This window comes from Onychomys torridus, chromosome 11, assembly GCF_903995425.1.
Source record: "Onychomys torridus chromosome 11, mOncTor1.1, whole genome shotgun sequence".
Classification (NCBI taxonomy): domain Eukaryota; kingdom Metazoa; phylum Chordata; class Mammalia; order Rodentia; family Cricetidae; genus Onychomys; species Onychomys torridus.
In genome coordinates this window covers 6,902,957-6,923,165 of record NC_050453.1, presented here as the reverse complement: position 1 = coordinate 6,923,165, position 20,209 = coordinate 6,902,957, and the positions used below count along the sequence as shown (strand labels likewise).

Genomic DNA, 20,209 nt, shown 5'->3' with positions numbered 1-20,209 from the left:
AAGAGAAAAACTCTAGGCAGCTTCTTTATCCAGGTTCTATGATACATTCCTCCACAGAGATGCCCTTCTCTCATTCCCAAATTTCTTTTGCTGGGGTTCACAATGAACCCGTATAGATGGTGAAGAGATCCTTCTTTATCGACAAACTTGTTTTCCAAGCCTCAGAAACACATGAGATCACTCAGTCCTTATACTGAGAACAGCCCACTTAAAAGTAGCATTTCCCAACTTTTCTTGTGGAATGATTTAAGAAAACTCAACTTTAAATAGTTTTCAAAAGTTTGCATTTTTAATTTGTGAACATTTGCCCCAAAATAACATATTTTCCTGTCATAATTTCAGAGAGATATTGGATGAACTTTTATACCTGAAAAAGAAATTTGAGAACACAGAATCAAATTCAAATGTTTATTCATTTGTTCATAGAACAAACTGACATCTAGCTTGCCCATGAAGGAGAGCTGATGGGGCTGGAGGGGCAGTTCCTGCAGAGAGCAGCTCCAATGTCACAGAAAAGATGAAAATTAGCCAAACAGCCGTACAGAAGTATGCAGTTGCAAATTTGAGGCTAGTTAAGTAAAAATCACTTATCACTATGGTATTGCATAATAAGGAACTTAATATATTTTGAGGGCCAGGAAAGGTCTTCCAGCCAATGACATTTAAAGTAAGTAATTGAAACAGATGATTGGGGCCAACCAGGAAGAGGATCCCAGAGGGAATGCATTTGTTTTGTAAGATGGACAAAAGCATGGGTTTGTAATTTAAAAAAAATCAAAAACCAAAAAAAAAAAAAAAAGATTAATAGATGATAGGTGACAGATAGATAAATAGATAGATACACAGATGATAGATAGATAGATAGATAGATAGATAGATAGATAGATAGATAGATAGATGCCAGTGTGCCTGAGGCACAGTGAATGAAGAAGAGACTGGTGGGTTGCAGAGAAAGGTCTCTGGGTAAAAGCACTTTCTGCGAAAGTAAGTGGTCCTGAGTTCAAATCCTCAGCACACATGTGAAAAGCAGGCATGGTTGGTCATGAGTGATTGTCACATAGTATTGGGGATTTAGTGTGGAAACAGGAGAATCCCTTTCCTGGATCTGACTGACTGAAACATTAAGCATCCAATTCATTGTGAAACTGTGTCAGCAAATAAGAAGAAAGGATATAAAATAAGATACCCGATCCTCTTGTCTTTCTTTGCATACATATACCCATATGCCTATCCTCCCATCACACATGCACACTCATGCTCATGTGTGGTGGTATTGTGTTCCCCAAAATATTGTACACCCTAATAAACTTATCTGGGGTCAGAGAACAGAACAGCTACTAGATACAGAGGCTAGAAAATGGTGGCATTCACGCCTTTAATCCTAGCATTCCAGAGACAGAAATCCATCTGGATCTCTGTTAGTTCAAGGCCACACTGGAAACAGCCAGGCATGGTGACACACGCCTTTAATCCCAGGAAGTGATGGCAGAAAGCAGAAAGGTATTTAAGGCGTGAGGACCAGGAACTAGAGCTGGTTAAGCTTTCAGGCTTTTAGCAGCAGTTCAGCTGAGATCCATTCGGATGAGGACTCAGAGGTTTCCAGTCTGAGGAAACAGGATCAGCTGAGGAATTGGCAAGGTGGGGTGGCTGTGACTTGTTCTGCTTCTCTGATCTTCCAGCATTCACTCCAATACCTGACTTCAGGTTTGATTTTATTAATAAGACCTGCTAAGATTCCTGCTACACTCATGCATGCACACACACATACATGCCTGTTTATACACATGTGCACACACATGCATGTATGCACACACATATTCACACTCATGCATAGAGAATGGAATACAATGAAACCAGAGATCAAGACAAAAGTTGCTTCCTCAGAACCAATGTAAAGAGCCTTAAAGACTTTGACTACAAGTTTCAGTAACTGAAGAATTCTCAAAATTGTCAGTTAAGACATAGATTTTTCACAAGTTACACTTAGTATCAGGCTTACTAGTCTGGATAAGTTGTTAGCCCTTTTTCCTCCAAATATATATATGTTATTGTATTTTCATTTTTCTCTCTGTATATATACATGGGCATATATATGTATATATCTATATATATATGAATTTGAAATTTACTATGAATGTTTATGATATTTGACTTTATACCTAACATGAGTCCATGGATATGTCTCATCACCTCATCCCACACATGCACACAGACACATACACACACACACACACACACACACACACACACACACACACATGTTCTAGTATGAACACACCAAAATATATTAACTCCTTTTGCTGGGTTTTAGATCCTTGAGTATTTCTGCATATTTCTTTATGACTTCCAGCTTTTAAAAAAGTGCTAAATTACAAATTCAGAATTTTTTTTTAAGTTCACTTATTGATTTTCATTGGCAAATGCTTTCAGGAAAAGCCGCATTAATGCAGATGCCTTCCAAGCATTTACAGGTATGCCCATCTGGCTGTAACTGCTAAAGTGATAGGTAAAATAGTAGGTTGTTTTAGTTTTCTTTTTTTATTTTTGGGGCCTTAAAATTTGATCTGATATCCAAGGCAGCTTATGTATTATGGATGGTGCTTCTTAGTCATTCCAACATTACACATTTTACCTTACTTATTTTTATATGTTTATGAGATCTGAAAATGGTGCTATGACTTCAGCTTTTTAAATGTTTGCTTATTATTGTATGAAACATGTTCTCCATCTAGAGCTGGAACTTATGTGTTGCTGGATTTGGCAAGGTACATAAAAGATTTAACTTCACAGCTATGCTGCCTCTGGCTTCTGAGGTGTTTGTTTTTCCTTGTATCTGTCTGATAGATCACCCATGTGCTCAATTAATCTTGCTGATTCTAACAGCTAAAATCTTCTTCAATACCTTTATATCTTCAAGTAAAGTTCTAGTGCGTCCTCCAACTTACTGTGTGTTATTATTGAAGATCTCAGCTCTCATATGCATATCCTCCTGACTGCATGACAGATTAACTTGAACAAAATGCCACAGACTTTTTAATGGACTCTCCCCCTGATAAATTTATTGTTGAGGACTTAAAATCATTTGATATTTCTCACCTAGTGAAAATGTATCATCATTCCATTGTTATAAGCGGTTTATGTCATCCAGGAAAGTTCTGTTATTTTCTACATATAGATGTCATATTTCTTGCTGGAGTTTTATCCACATATTTTACTTTTTGTAATTGTGTTCACTTATTTATTTTATAGTATTAACAGAACTGTTGGTGTCATCATGGTGTATGGTGATACTTTATTTGTGCTGTAAAAAATAAAACTTATCTGGGGATCAGAGAACAGAACAGCCACTAAATCAGACATTGAGGCCAGGCAGTGGTGGCACACACCTTTAATCCTATCACTTGGGAGGCAGAGATCCGTCTGGATCCCTGTGAGTTCAAGGGCACACAGGAAACAGAGCCAGTAAGTGGTGGCACACACCTTTCATCCCAGCACTTGAGATCTCATGTCTTTGCTTGGGAAGGACACACACCTTTAATCTCAGGAAGTGATGGCAGAGAGTAGAAAGGTACATGAGGTATGAGGACCAGGAACTAGAAGCCTTTTAAGTAGTTCAACTGAGACCCTCAGAGGTAAGGACTCCGAGGCTTTCAGTCTGAAGATTCATGAAAACAGGATCAACTGAGGAGTTGTCAAGGTGAGCTTGGCTGTGGCCTTTTCTGTTTCTCTGATCATTCAGTATATACCCCAATATTTGGCTCTGGGTCTTTTTTTTTTTTTTTAATTAGTGAGACCATTAGTGTTACACAGTGTTTTAAAAGCATGCCGTTCTTATCACCAGCCTCTTTGCATGATTATAAATCTCCAAGTTAACAATTTCCCAGCTCTCTGGAAATAGAAAATGTGCTTTAGAAATGCACCCTGGGTGACTCCCTTGTATGACATCAGCTGGAAGTGTACCCTGGGTGACTCCCTGTGTGACGTCAGCTGGATATCGCTCTAACACAGAGGGAACACTCATTTCAATAAGAAGGCCTCTAATTCAAGTTTTGCACTGCAAATATAACCCATACAATTTGCATATGCCCCAACAGAAGAATCTGCTCAATTATTTGTTTATAGTAATTAATTTGAGATTATTAAAATAAACATAAAGCCAGTATAAGAAGATTAAAATTCATATCTATTTGTATAGAGTAAGACCACTAGAAATTCTCTTCCTTAATTGCTTTAAAAGAAAAAAAGTCAGATGGACACATAAAAATATTTGTAAAGTTATGCCCCTGCATTTTATATCATAAAAATAAAGTTGCATGTAGGGTGGGGCAGGGGACAGGGGAGAACTGGGTAGAGAATGTTCCTGAATATCCATGGATTCAGTGCAATGTGGTGAATAATAGTGAGATCAAAATGGTACCAATGCACATATAATGCTAAGAAAACACATATTGTCATATCTGCAGCACAGCAGGCATCAGTTATAAAGGTGGTAGTGGCTCATACAGCAACAAACAAATATGGCAGATACACAACAAAAATGCAACAAAATATTAATAAGATAACAATGTGTGTCTTAAGACTGAAGATATTTTAGTTGCTCTTCCTGGTTTCTGATATAGTCTTTGTGTGTGTGTGTGTGTGTGTGTGTGTGTGTGTGTGTGTGTGTGTGTGTGTGTGTGTGTCTGTATGCCCTTATGAATGCACATGTTCATTTGTTCATGTGCATGCATTTGGGTGTGTGCAGGTACATGTGTGTGTACAGGTACACACATGTGTGCATATGCACCTGGGAGCCTAAAGAGAACCTCGGGTACCATTTCTCCAGTGATGTGTACTTGCTTTTTGTGGAACAGGGTATCTCACTGGCTGCCTGGCCAGCCCAGGGATCACCAGGTCTAGAATTACAGGTGTGAGCCCCAGTATTGGCTTCCTTAGTTTTCACATTTGCTTATTGTGTGCATGTAATTGTGTGGGTATGTGGGTGTGGGGGTGACATGTAAAGATTCAACTCAGTTCTTCAAGATAGAAAGCACATGCACTTACCCTGTGACCCATCTCTCTGGTCCCATGCCTAGTGTTTTCCACATGGATTCAGGGATCAGATGCAGGTTTTCATGCTTGCAATAACTTTACCCACTGATCTATCTACCATCCCTTGATAGGCTACTAAAGGTTGCATTTCCTTATGGTCAAAACAGGTGCTATCTGATGGAAAATGGAAGGGAAGGGGAGGGAAGAAAGGAAGTGAGGGAAGGGGAGGGGAGGGGATAGAAGGAAAGGGAAAGGTAAGAAAGCCATTCAGTAACATTTTTATAGCAAATCTACTGGAAGATTTTAGCTATAAGACTTAAAACCCAGGAACTTGGGAGACAAAGGCCAGCGTTCATTGCATCAGGGGTGCTTTAGAATCTTAGGCTTGTTTCCTTCTAACACCCAAGCACTCAAAATTACTTGCCAATATCATCTTGTTGTTAGCCAAGTTCCTTAAAGCCTCCCTTTCACCCAATAAGCTGTTCCTTTTGAGAAAAGACTTTTACATGTAAAACACTAGAAGTGTCTCTTACTTCTAGGGAAAATGCTTCACTCTATTTTGAGTGAATATGTGTCATCAGATCTCAGAGTACATACGTAGATTGTGGCACAGGGGGACAGTTAAGAGATAAAAGTCAATTACAAAGTACTGGGGGTGTTTTATCTACTAGACATTAAGGAACACCAGGGGACATGTGTTTTTTTCCCTGATTGGATGAATAGTTGGCCAGTGCTTGCAATGGACAGAATTAAAAAATTGTTTTGGATTTCTCTACAAACCATATCCTTTTTTATTCAAGATACAAGGATAATAATGGTATTCTATAAGTCGAATAGTTGCTCTAAATCATACTAAAAGCTACCTCTCCTAAAAAATCCTGTTTTTCCCTGGGTGACCCTCAATTTATCTGTTGTCTACCAAGTTGTAAGAAAACTAATGAACACTCACATTAAAAGCAAAAAAGTTAGATGTGGGGTGGGTTGGTGCCATGCACCACTAACTCTTGCTGTTATGTCTTAATTGCCTTATAAATCATGTAAATAAGTACAACAAACATTTACTGACCAATTCCTTAATACCTGGGTCCTGTAGGTCCATCACTGAGATGACATGTTGAAGTTGGCTTAAGAAAGCAAAAAGTATATCATATGTCAACCCCTGCCTTCCATCAAGTTTTGAGTGGCATATCTTCCCTGGCGTGGTGGCCAAGTGTAGTGGCACGTGGAACTTTAATATGACTGCTTTTGGCTGGCTCAGCATTCTTGAAAAATAAATAGACTTTTCAGTTTGTGATTGAAAGGGTTAAATAGTACCAATTCATTACCGCTCACAAAAGGATTTATTTTGTTCTCATAAATCAGTTTTATTCCACATTTTTATTTTTCCCCTGGGTGAGCAACTCCAATTGAAATCAATACAGGTGCAAGTGACACAATCAATCTAGATATTTGATTATGGATTAGAGATTCCCTGGGTCTGCTTTTCAGTCATTTTCTTTCTGATCATCTCCCTGAAGAACTGCATATTCTTATTGGCATCTCTGAGTTATGGATGTGTTTAAAAAGCAGATAATTGTCGTCATCATAGTAATAATCATTTGTATACCAGCAACGTAAGCCTCCACAAATGAGCACAGACAGAAAGATGCAAACTTTTTAAATATCTCACTATCTCATTAGACTGCCTAAATTTCTCAATATTTTTCTTCAAATGAGTCGTTTTAAAATAACATTTTTTTAAAACAACAACCTGGTCATTTGTGGAAATAAGCTACATTCTTAGGGCACTGTGAAGCAAGTAGATAACTGTGTCCTATGGCAGAGGTGTCATCTGTTTTTACACATTTATTTTAGAACTGTACCACACCAACTTCTCTAAGTTAACAATGAACAACAGTTAAGGGAAGTTAAACGTCTCTGAATGGATCCAAGCTGGTTCTTTTCATTTCTATAATTACCCAGGCTGGAAAGACACCATCTGTGGGATTGAAAAGAGAAAAACAGTCCAATTTTAAATTGCAGAACAAAATTGATTAAGTTGTTGCTCGAGAGACCAACATTTATATAGCAGACTCTCTTTGCTTTACAAACAGATTTATATCTTATGACCTTTACATATTGAAGGCTTATTTGGGGACTCTTGGTACCATATTATAGTTGCCACTATGGCCACTTGTTCATTCCTAAGCCAATTTCTTGCACAAGTTAATTAGAGCATTTAGTAGCTCACTCTAAAAAATACATATAATAAGGCAAGACTTTGTGTGTGCATCTGCTTCTCTTAAGTGTGAAGGTATGAGCAAATCTGCATGTACTACCTGTGGCAATGTTCTAGTCTGGCATAGCCTTTTCTTCTTGTCTGAAGATATCTGTATTTTCCTTAGACATCCAAGTATCTCCCATGACCTTGTTTTGCAGAAATTATGAATGCTATTAAAATGTATTTAATGTAGAAAAAGAAAAACATCCCACTGCTAAATAATGCATGTTAACAAGCAGTGAACTTCCTCTCAGACCTTTTAGGTCATAGATAGTGTTTTAGTAGGAAACAACAGGAAGCACTCAGTCTTTGGACAGGAAGCATCATAGTGGTGAATCCAGGGTCTTGGGAAGTTGTAGGGAAGCTAGAGTTATATGCACACAGATGCCACAGGCAGCATCGCCCAGGCAGGCTGCACACAAGACAACAGACACTAGGGCAGCCTCTCTGGTAGTCAGATACCATCACACAGCGGTCCTGGCAAATCACAACTTGGCTTCTGCATCCTCAACAGCTCTAGAGCTATCTGGAACTAGTCTCCAGCCATTGGTTCTCTCCATCAAGCTTTGCATTCTATGAGTGAAAACATCTAATTAGCAAGTTGATGGTCATGAGCCCTTCATCTTCTCCCATGGCCTTTCAGTCACAGCAAACCAGCAAGCTGACTCAGATCCTCCTGGAACAAAATGATATTCCTGGCTACTTTCTTCCAGTGGGATGAGAATCCTGTTATAATGTTGGATCTTTCTCTTGATGGATGGTGGTTTCAGCAAAGCTTTTTAACACTCTGTCCTTTTGGTCTTTAGGATCTAACTAGTTTCAACTAGCTTGTTTACTAAATACTTAATAAGGATTTTTGTTTGCTTGCTTGCTTTTGTTTTTGCCCCTTTGGTTTTATTCTGTGTTCCTCTGTCTCTGAGATATTTCCTTTCATGTTTTAAGGTGATTGTTGTAGAATAATCTTTTTGTACACTGTGAAGATGTTTAATAAAAAGAAGAATGGCCAATAGCTAGGCAGGATTTCCAGGCACAGCAGATGCTGGGAAGAAGAAGGGCAGAGTCACCAGCTAGATGGAGAGAAAGCAGCATGGGGAGCAGAGAATGAAGGTAACCAAGCCACATAAAAGAACATAGATTCAAAGATATGGGTTAATTTAAACTATAAGAACAAGTTAGGAGCAAGCCTAAGCTATCAACCAAGCTTTCATAATTAATAATAAGTCTCCATGTCATTATTGGATAACCTACAGAGCTGATGAAAAAGTCCAACTACAAGTGATTATCTCTCCACTCACACCCCAGACTACGTGATTGCTTCATCTTTATATGTTTCTTTTTGGGCAGGGCTGATGTTCTGAACTTGACTGTGGTGATACTTCATTTGTGCTGAAATGTAATATTTTATTTGTATGTTAATAAATAAAGTTTTCCTGGAGATCAGAGGTCAAGGAGCCATAAGCAGAAGTCAGGTGGTGGTAGCACATGCCTTCAATTTGATCACATGGCAGGCAGAGTCTCTGTGTGATCAAGGACACAGCCAAGCATGGTAACATGAGCCTTTAACCCAGTATTAACCATAGAGACCTGGAGTGATGAGGAAGTCATGTGGCTAGGCTTAGAGCCAATGAGAAAGCAGAACAGGAAGGCACTAAAAACACAGGTTAGACAGGAAGAAGCTCTCTCTGGGGAAGCGATGGCGGCAAGGTGGTAAGATAAGGTAGTCATGGCTCTTTGCTAGTTCACTGATCCCTTTAGCTATTACGTCTGTGTTTGGCTTTGAGTTTCTTATTTAATAAGACTGTTTAGAAATTATTCTACACTTGACCTTCTTTGGCTTACAGTTGGTCTTCTATCAACCTGAGCTTTGCATGTTCTTTGAGCCCTGCATGTTCTCTTAATGTACTTGTCTGTTGCTATGGGATAATGTTCTTGCACACCGTAGAGATTTGTCACTCCTATTGGTTTAATAAAACGCTGATTTGCCAGTGGCCAGGCAGGAAGTGTAGGTGCAGTAACCAGACTAGGAGAAGGATGGGAAGAGGAAAGGCAGAGATGGAGTCACCAGCCAGATGCAGAGGAATTAAGATGAGAATGCTGGACTGAGAAAAGGTACCAAGCCATGTGGCTAAACATAGACAAGAATTATGGGTTAATTTAAGCATAAGAGTTATTTAGTTATAAGCATGAGCAATAGGCCAAACAGCTTATAATTAATATAAGCCTCTGTGTGTTTATTTGGGACTGAACAGCTGTGGGACTAGGCGAGACAAAAACTTCCATCTACAATCTGTTGCTTAGAAGGATAGAGTGAGGTAGAGATTAGAGAGAGTCAGACAGAACCTGTGGAATTTAGTTTATTCTGGCGTCCAATGAAGTGTTCTCTGAGGATGCACCCACCATCACCTCCCATGTACTTCCTACTCCTGGACTCTTGACTTCTCAGCCAGTACAAAACTCCCCAGGACAGGCAGCTCTGACTCCACAGGATAAGCATCTCTGACTGACTGGCCTCCCACCTCTGAAGACTCTCTGGCTGAATGCAGAGGCTGAGCATATTCTCAGTATTTTCCTTGGTTTCTATGTGGGCTCTTTGAGAGCTGTGCAGTTGTGTTTGTTCAGCACAGAGGCTTGTCTTAACTGCCTTCTACATCTAATGACTTCTACAGAATCACTGCCCTTCCTCTTCTTCCCTTCCCCCATTTCTTTTTGAGATAAGGCCTCACTCTATAGCCCAGCTGCCCTTGAACTCACTTTATAGCCTGAGCTGGTGTCAAACTCAGGATGGTCTTCCTACCCCAGCCTGCTAAACACTGGAATGGCAGGCATGTGGCCGCTCTGTTCTTTCATCTTCTCATTTCCATGATCGCCCCATAGAACCTTTAGCTGCTTTGTTAACCTTGTTTTGTTTTTGTCTCTCTGGTTTTCTTCTGATTTGGTTAGACGTTTAGGAAAGATGGGTGACTTTGGTGGTGCTGAATTTATCATCCTTCTCCCCACGTTTTTAGAGTTCATAAGTTCCCAAATCTCTCCAGAAAGGTAATTTGCAGTCACATATTTAGAAGCTTTATACACAGACTGAAAGGTGCAACTGTGATCCCTAGTTCCTGGTCTCATGCCCTTGTGGAAAGCCTTCTCTCACTGTGGTCAAAATCTGTGACTTGCTTCTAACCAGCAGAATGGCACAAAGGAGGTAGGCTGTGACTCCTGTGAGCTCCCTGAACAAGATTGGTAGCCATCTTGCTGGGAAATGATGTCCCTGGCATTGCAAGAGGCCATCCTGGGGAACCCCTCACCATGAAACCTGGAAGAAAGGCCTCATTAACAAGCAGCCAATGACCCAAAGCAACTGTCAGCTCAATGCTACCAAGAAACCAAGACCCTCAGACGAGGCAGCCTGCAATGTCCACACTCTGCCAACCTGCACTGAAAGGCAGTCTTTCCTCTTTAGAACCTAGAAGTGGGGCTTCTGGCCCAGCAACACCTTGAGATTGTCCCACTTTTGAGACCCTCTGCTAAAGAGCTAGTAAGGTGTGGCAAGTCTGAGACCACGAGGTCCTAAGCATAGGTAGCACTGAGCTGCTGCTGCTGGTGGTGGTAATCCTGATACGTGATGGGAAGGCACAAGAAGTATAGGAGCCCTGATAGCCTGTCCCTCAAGAAAAACTGATAGAAGTCCTCAGAAAAACTATACAACCCCTACCCGATGCTACACTCCTTCGGGAGCTGCCATCCTCAAACTGAGGATGCTTTGCAAGCATATATAAACCCTCACAGTAAGAGTCTAAATTCTTGGCTGTCATGAAACAGTAGTTGGTGATGTCCAGTGCTCTGGGATCAATAATGGCAATTGGATTTTCCAATTGATCACAGTGGCGAAAAAGATTAGGCACCTATATGTTTGGTGTCTGTATGTTCGTCGTGTATGGAAGGACTATGCAGGAATGCTCCCCAGAAACATTCTGGGGATAAAAGAATTGTGTGCATGCCCACTGGTTTGGAAGCCGGAGACCACGTTCTGTGACTGGAACTCATTTGCCAAATCACTCTTTCACTTGCCCCTTTGGAATTTATTGTTGAAAAATGGAGAGAAAACCACCAAAATAGGACAATAAGATTGACTTTTCAGATTATAACATAGTTGACAAAAACAGATCCCACTGTCCAAAGCACGACACATTTCTAACAGGCTTTGTTCTGAAGGCAGTTTTAGGTTGATAGCACCACTGAGAGTGTCCAGCGCATTCGCATAGCCTCTTGATCTTCCACTCACTTCTGATGTTAGTAACATGATGTCCACTTGGGAAAACAAGACTACGGAGCAGAGAAGAGGCTGGATGGAGACAAACTGTGCCTCCAAGGACTGTTTTAATGAATGACTTAGGACACTTAAAAGGCCCCAGTGTCATAGTCTGACTCGTGTGCTGATGAAGCAACCGAGAGGACAGGACAGGAAGAGTCTGGACATGACAGAGCCGTCGCTGAGCTCACACCAGAGCAGCCTGAACATGCAACCGCTGTTCAACGATGAGATATTGTGTATATTTATTCCCTGTCATAGAAGTGTCGTGCTGCAGAGTGACTAATTTAAAGAGCAATCAAAGGAGTAGACCTTTTACCTGATGGCAACTAATTAAAACCACACAGAATAATCACAGGAGTAGCAAGAAATATGATATATTCACAGAGCGCTGCCCTCAGAGGACGAAGTGGTTCCCAGGCCAGTTCTTTCTTCTTCTCTTGAAATGTCATGTTAAAAGGAAAGAGGGTAGGAGGGGTATATGGAAGGGCTTGGAGGGAGAATGGGGAAGGGAGAAATGAGACGATTATAATGTCAAAAAAATAAAAGAAGAAAACAAAAGCCATAAGGTAAGGATGCAGAACGGCTGGCCAAGCACCTGCCTAGCATGCATGAAGCCCTGGATTCTGTCTCCAGCACAGAGTAAACCAGGCCTGGTAACACAGCCTGTGAGTCCAGTACTGTGGAGGTGCAGGCATAAGGGTCAGAAGTTCAAGTCCACTGTCAGTAACATCACAAAGTCATGACTACCTGGGTCGGGGGGGGGGGGGTGAAACTTAACAAAAGGAAGAGAAGGTGAGGATAAAGGAGAGAAGAGGGAGGCGAGAGAGACAGACAGACAACAGACACTAGGTAAGTCGTTTCCAATAAGCATTTGTGTGTGGTCACATGTTTACCTCCAGTTCAAAGGTTGCTGAGTCCATATATAAGTTACAAAATGAGCTCCCAGCACCTTTGAGACCCCTTCTACTCAGAGACCTAGAGCATGATGAAACCTGGAGAATGCACTTTGTGAGTAAAATCATCTAAATAGTGTCTCCATGAAGGAGAAGCAGAGGTGTAAATACTAGTAATTGCTGTCTAGAGTAGCCTAGCCACCTGAGCACCTTCCAAGTGTCAGCTCACCTGGCCACCACGTCTGCTGTGTGGCCTTCCGATCTGCTGTATGGCCTTCCGATCTGCTGAATGGCCTTCCGTGCCTGGGGTTTTTTTGGGGGGAGAGGGGCAGGGAGGGGTATTGGCAGAGTGCAAAGGGATTGGGACAGATGGAATACAACACCTCTAAAATTGAGACCTCAACATGGTAGAAATGCAGCTTTATTTTTGTAGCTGGAAATAGGAAAATTAGTTAACACCTTTTCTACCTTTGGGTCTAATTGGATTCAGACAGGGGCCGGTTCGAAGCAGCACCAAGTGTGACATATGAAATCATCACAGGGTTTGGTTTGTTCGCTGTCATTTCTCATTATAATCTCCGTCTGGAGAATGGATTCATGTTGTGCCATTTTCTGTTCTTGTTACAATTTTTGTCACATGAATAAGATATCAGGGTGTTAATGCCTGGCATGCAGTATTGGTTTGTGATGCCGTGTGCGACTATGCTGACCTTTGCAATATTATGTATTCTGATTGGTGGTTCATCTCACCTCTTTCCTACAAGTTAATAAGGCTGTAAAAAGGAAGAGAACAGAAACAGCCAGCCAGTCAAATTATAGAATATTGAAAAGGTCAGAGCAGTACGGCACAGAGGAAAAAAATTATGGAATATATGGTGCATTAAAATTTTTGTGACAATGAACATTACAGGAATGAGAAAGGATACCCACTTATGTGATTTCAATCAAGAAAATCCCACAGGATGCTATCCCAGGATAATAATCATCTTTACAGTCTGCATATGACATACAAAAATATCTACTTCTGTTGGTTTTCACTTAACAAAATAATTTCACAGACAATATTCTGTTATTCGACAAATAAGAACACTGAGGTATATCAATGCCTAGAAAATGGGCTCTGATCCTATTAGCAGTTTAGGAGGGCTGGGCGCTAAGGAACAGCAAATGAACCTGTTGGCCACGTGACACGCACTGAGATCGTTTTCTCCTCTAACTCTCTTGCTTCAAAGAGAAGAAAGCAGAACTAGATGATAGGACATATTTGAAGACTCCATGAGATTTGGAATATCCTGAAATGGCAGTTGGGGCAGGGTTCTCTTTTTAAAGGATTGATCTATTTTATTTTTTATGTATATAGTGTTTTGACTTTATATAAACCTGGACACCATGTCACATCACCAGGAACTAGAGTTATAGACAGTTATTAGCTCCCAAGGATATTCTGTTTAATTATGTGATTGAGGGGCCTGAAAATATCTCAGTGGTCAAGAGCACATAAAGTTCCCAGCACTCTCCTACAGTAGCTCACAGCTGCCTATAACTCCAGCTCTAAGGGAACTGATGACTTCTGGCCATTTTGCACACACATGCATATACCCACACATATACACTTAAAAACAATAGTAGTAATAAGATATCAGTTCTATGGATCTATACAAAACTTGTCCCCTCCTCATGATGTAATAGGACTGTGTCTAGTCTCTGCACCATCAATGAGAGACATAGAAGAAGACGCACAGTCAGAAAATCTGAAGTTATTATTGTCCTAGATGTTACAGTCATCAATGATAACTCACTTTAAAATTCTTTCATGCATATGTCAAATTTCTCATACAACAGTTGTGTTGGATTTTGTAGGCTTTGAAGATAGGTCCTGTTTGTTAGCTTTATACTCTCTTTATATGGCTAATTTACTAACAGAATAAACATTTTACAGCCTACAGCCAGAGTCTAAAGCCTTACCAGCTAGAAAGCCATGTGTGGTCCAGCTGCTTCTAGAAGTAGATAAGATGAGCTGGGATCGTTACTTTAAGAGTAGCTGAACTGTTGGCTGGAGAGAGCTCAGTATTTAAGAGCACCTGCTGCTCTTGCAGAGGACTCAGGGTCTGTTCCCAACACCCATTTGGTGGTTTACAGTTATCTATAACTTCAGTTTCTGGGGAATCCAATACCTTCTTCTGACCTCTGTGGACATCAGGCACACACAAGATACACAGATATAAGTACAAACAAAACACTCATACAAATAAAATAAATGTATTTTTTTTAAATAGCATAACTACAAATAAATAATTCAGTCAGTAGCTCTCAAGTTTCATCATGTTGAAGAATGAATCATTCAGTGATTTCTAGCTTCTATGCTGATAGCCTCCTAAAGTAGGCTAGTGCACAGCTCAGGTGTGTGCAATTTTGTGAGATGGCCCTAAGTGACTGCAGTGGGGACGAACCCTGGATTATTGCTAAAAACGGCCCATTCTGCAAAGAGTCTAGTTCCCCCTCACTGGGCTTGAAGCCTAGGGCCTCGTGTCAAGCTAGGCCAACGTGGACTGGAGAGGCACTGCTAAACATCACAATGACTGGGGTTCAGGGTTGGTGAGCTGTGGTTCCCAAACCCAGAAACCTAAAGGGACCTTCACCACCCACTATCATATCCACACAGTGTGGGCCTAGGCTGAGCAAACAGGAATGGACACTGTGACAGAGTGCTTTTCACCTTGGACTTCCATAGCTTAGTTTTTGAGACAGAACCAATGTGGATGCACCTTTTTAGCCCACAGAAACTATGTACAGGCAAAAGGAAACCCTAACGCGCGGCTGGGTGCAGAGGGGCAATCCCATGCTGTGCATTTTAGCAAATCAGCCCCCTTATCTAAGAGCCCAAAGTCATGGAGCTGAGAGAGAAGGGGAAGGGGCAGGTGATGGGATGGACAAAGCGCTCTGACCTGTGGATCCTTGTTCGGTTTTGAACCTGGAGAGCGGAAGTCCTGATGGTCCCTCTAGGCTCTGGGAACCGAACCATGTGTTTGCAGAGACACAAGAGAAGATCACACTCACTCAGCTGCATGGCTCCTGAAGACACACGTGTTCGTTTTTGAGCTGAGCAAAATGGTTATATAATTACTTCCTTCTCATAATTATTGAGTAATTATATACTTCTTATAATTACTCAGTAATCATTGTTCTATAGCTAGAAACTAACATTACAACTAATTGTATAATTACCATGTATTAATGTCGTTATATGGCAAACTTAGACTAAAGTGGTACTTAATACATTTCTCTCTGCCATGCCATTTTCAGAGAAAAATAGAGCACAGGGTCTGTTTTGTAGCTCAAAAAATTGCTTCCAATACAAATAAACAAATCAAAAGGGAGGAGGATACCTCCACCAATGTTCTGAGCATGGATGCGTACCCCTGTGTTCGCGCCTGGCTAGAAATAGGTAAAATTATTCTCTTGTGACATAATTGTAGACTTTTGTTGGTGTTTTACAATTTTCAGTCTTTCATAAGATGCACAAATTATACAACTTCCTTGTCAGATGAGCATCTGTCTGGGTCTCTGGAGGATAAGGTGACCTTTTGGGGGATTTTACTGCTAAGCATGTGACTACAGCAGCCCTTGCTTCAGCCAGAAGTAAAACGCTTCTGAAGAGGGGGTGTCCTGAGACCTGGAGACATGCTGATGTGGTCAGAGATTGTGCATAGGTCAGAACGGAACTGCATGTCCTTTAGCAGACCTCTTGAGGGCAGGGACCATATTTTATGCATTTGGGTGCCAACTCATGGGCACCATAGGCTCCTTACACACAGCACTTCTATCAAATCAAGTCACAAAGCTAGCCATAAAGAACCTCCACGTGCTAACATGGCATCATTCGGAAGGAACTTGAGTGGAGTGAGCCCTTAAAAGCTGCATTCAGAACTCTGTGGGCATTGCTTTACATAAATGTCAAGATAGAGTTCTTCTCCATTTGGGACTTGATGTCACTCTGTAAACTTGGAACATTTCGTCACTGGAAATAAGTAGCAATTATGCTTCCCAGTATCCTAGTCCATGAACACTGTTTATTTTCTCTGGGGTAATCATCCCTTTGCCTGTATCAATCTCAAGACCCAAATCACAAATTATTGTGGGGTATCTGAGTTTTCTTGTGACCACAGAAGACACTTAACTGTGCATACTTTGTCACAATAAGATTTTCAGCTACTTCCTTCAGCCTGGAATTATTATAAATATTATAAGTATCTTTTTTTTAATATATGTCTAGTTTTATCTACCCTACCCACATTTCATAAAATGACCACACCCTAACCAACTATGAGACTCTTGTGAGTTTTAGAATTTGGAATATTACGTGATAGGACAACAGCATGATGTGGTCAGGTTTGTGCTTGTCGCTTAAATGAACAACGATGCCTTTTGATGATTAACCTGTAGTTAATGATCACTGAGAAAACAAAACGCCAGGTGCTTCCATCTTAACCACTTGCCAATGCTCAATAATTGCAGGTAGAATTTGTATGGATTACAGCGAAAACAGCAGCCGTCCCTACTGTTTTGTTCATTGTAATGAGAGAGCTGGGTAGATTTGATCACAGGGCAGTTAATCAAACTAAGTACCTTGATGAGCCACCCACACATGCTTCTTAGTTTTGTGCCATTATATGCAAATCATGCTAAGAAGCCCAAATCACTCAGGTGTTTTTTGTTTTGTTTTTTATCAGATATTCCATGCTGGGTGCAGGAAAGTAAGATCTTAACTAACTTTCATAGTGGCATGGTACAAGAATCACTGTGTGCAAGCTTGAGCTCACAGATGAAGAGCTAGATACTCAGAAACAAAGTATCTTGGAAGAGGACACATTAGGCAAAGAAGATAAGGACAGGTTCTAACCCAGGGCACTCAAACAGTTAGCAGGCATTCTTTTCTTTGCACTTTTTCTGCTAATTTGTGAGGATATGACTTTACAAATATTGTAGGCATTCAAATTTCTTTACAATGTGAGATTGCTTATATCATGTGACTATCTTTTACACTTTAATCAAATAGTTTGCTGCTATTGCTAAGTCTTCTTAATATCTTTGCTTCCCCCTCTATATCCAGTATCCTGGTGGTTTTTACTCATTTTTCTCAAAGATGGAGGAATAAATGCATAACAGGAAGCATTTTGACAAAGGAAGGTAGCCTGTTTGATGTAATTAATGATATTTATAAATGGTTCTTTACCTTGTGTTTGTAAAGAGTACCTAACACACTCCTATATTTGACTAAAACTAAAAACAATGTCTCACCCATGTATGCTTTAAAATATGGCTTTTAAATAAATGTCATAATTTTAAACTCTAACTCTGTTCTTTTTTTAATTCTAAAGTTTTTTTGTTCTCCTCTAACTCTCTTTTTACCATGAATGTTATACAGAATTTGGAAGAGAGGAGCCATTATTACCAGGGTGTGGCATTTCTGTATGTCCTGCACAGACTGGGATCTGAGATGGGTTTACCAGAGATTTGAAAGGATGGAGGTGGTGGGACACAGTGAGGGCACATGGGAAGTGATTGCTTTATGCAACCAAAGGCTTCTGCATCTGCTAAGAAAGCTGGATACAGATGTTCAGGTCAATATGGACACATCTGGCAGCCCACCCACAGCAACTGTTTTATGATGTTCTGAGCAATCCCAGTTTAAGGAGACATGAAATAGAGACGGGCCAGGCTAACTCTCAAACAGGGTGAGAGGAAACAGCGGATGTCAGAGTATGCTGTCTATAGACAGAACCATTTTATGGGGAGGCATTACTTCTTTCTCTCTGTATATTAAAGAAAACTCAAGGATTATGAAAAATAAAAAATAAATCATTTTCTATATCTGGACACTTTTTATTTGTTTGCATAGTGCTTGTTATATAATGACATATTGTCTTTGCATATCAAGTCAGTTTGACGCCTGTGATCTGCAGGTACTAACACAGCCTTCGTTTTATTCATAACATGCTGAAGTGAATGTGCGTGCACACTGATGGGAACATATGCAATAGGTGCTGGTGTGGTAATTCAGCTTGGCATTGTGTCTTTATCAGCCCAAGAAAATACTCAAGTAACCTAAGAAAATCATCACTAAATGTAATTTTCCTCTTCAATCAGCAGGGGATAACTACACTCTTCTCAGTGGCACAAAAACCATCCACAGCAGTGAAGGAAAGCAGCTCTGGGTGCTGGTGGACGGCTTGGTTCCTTACTCTCACTACACAGTACAAGTGAATGCTTCCAACAGCCGAGGCAGCGTGCTCAGTGACCCTGTCTCTGTTGAAATGCCTCCAGCGGGTGAGTCTGTGAAAACAACTCTGTGAAAACAACTCTCGGCGTTCTGACTTAAACAGGAAGCCTAGAACTGAGTGACTATTGGACACTTTATATTGCAACTTAGAGGCTCGGTGGTAGTTCTGAATGTTTGGGCAGTTTTGTTTTTCGAAAACTCATTATTGATAGCCTTTCATTGCTTTGATGAGTATGTTTTCTTCTTACAGTGTGTGTGTGTGTGTGTGTGTGTGTGTGTGTGTGTGTATGTTTATGTGTGTGTGTGTGTGTGTGTGTGTGTGTATGTCTGCCTGTGTACATGTGTGTGTGTGTGACCATGTGTATGTGCATGTACATGTGTATGTATATATCTGTATACACAGGTATCTCTGGGTATCTATATCTTAAGAACATTAGTAAATTTGGGGTTTTTTGTTTGTTTGTTTATTTCCTTCTTTCTTCAACTTGACAGATTTTGTTAAACTTTTTCAATTTTGACAACATATTTGGAAGGAGACAGACAATGAGGTGGGGATGGGACATCAGTGTTCAGAGACTACTGAAAAATTGTGAAAAGGTCCAACTCCTTTGCCCCTTTGCCCCTTTGCAGAACATATTGACAATATCAAACTTAAAATATAGGTCCTCTTTGTAAGGACCAGCAAGTGGCAGTTACAATAGGACTCTCATTCACACACTGAATAACACTTCATCCTAGCAGGCATGACAGCCCTTTCCTGTGTGAAATGCAATGCATTCTGGGTGTGTTTATTTTGAATATTTCTATTTAAAATTGGTGCAGTTTAAATAATCATAATTATCCTAGAAAATATGCAGCCTCCACCCGACCCCATGTCCTTACTCTTTGTGAGGTCTAAGTGGCAAGAAGAAATCTCCTCCTCAGATTGGTATTCATAGCTTCTGAACAGGAAGCACGTCTCAGAGTAATGACAACATGGCCCTCACCTGAGTCTCAGAACATGGGCTTTCTGAACGTGCTCCAGGAAAAGGACCAGGGAGATCTAGTGTCAGTCTTGCAGCCAAACTTCAGGCATTGAAGAACCTTACTATGTACTCCTTTTACAACTGTCTACACTGGCTTAGATCATTCTTAATTTTTAGCAATTTAGTTTGTGTTCACGAAGGAGCCCATTTCACATATTGTCTGTGGATTCAAGCCTGTATGTTCTAGTAAGTTCTTCTGTGTATGTGGGATAATGACTCCGTTAAAATAGCACATTGCTATTGCTCACTCAATTCCCATGTGAGGGTGTGTTTACCAATACAAGGATCAACGTAATAGAAATAGGAGTAGCTAGGTCATTGCTTTATGGGTGTGTGGCAAAGCTGAGGTTTCTCTGTGGCTCACACCATCTGGGATCAGTGTAGCCATTGAGAGTAAGTACCCAGAAGTCCAGATTAGGG

General features: G+C 40.6%; 1 protein-coding gene across 2 annotated transcripts in view; it reads left to right on the top strand.

The window, feature by feature from the left end:
• Positions 1 to 20,209, top strand: part of Ush2a (usherin) — a 701,257-nt gene that overhangs the window by 410,739 nt on the left and 270,309 nt on the right. For both annotated transcript variants that reach the window (XR_004946207.1, XM_036202543.1), the window contains exon 37: positions 18,632 to 18,811. Coding sequence is in view for 1 of the 2 variants with exons in the window: in XM_036202543.1 (XP_036058436.1) it covers positions 18,632 to 18,811 (180 nt within the window). In the remaining variant the exon portion in view is untranslated. The remainder of the gene's footprint in view (positions 1 to 18,631; positions 18,812 to 20,209) is intronic.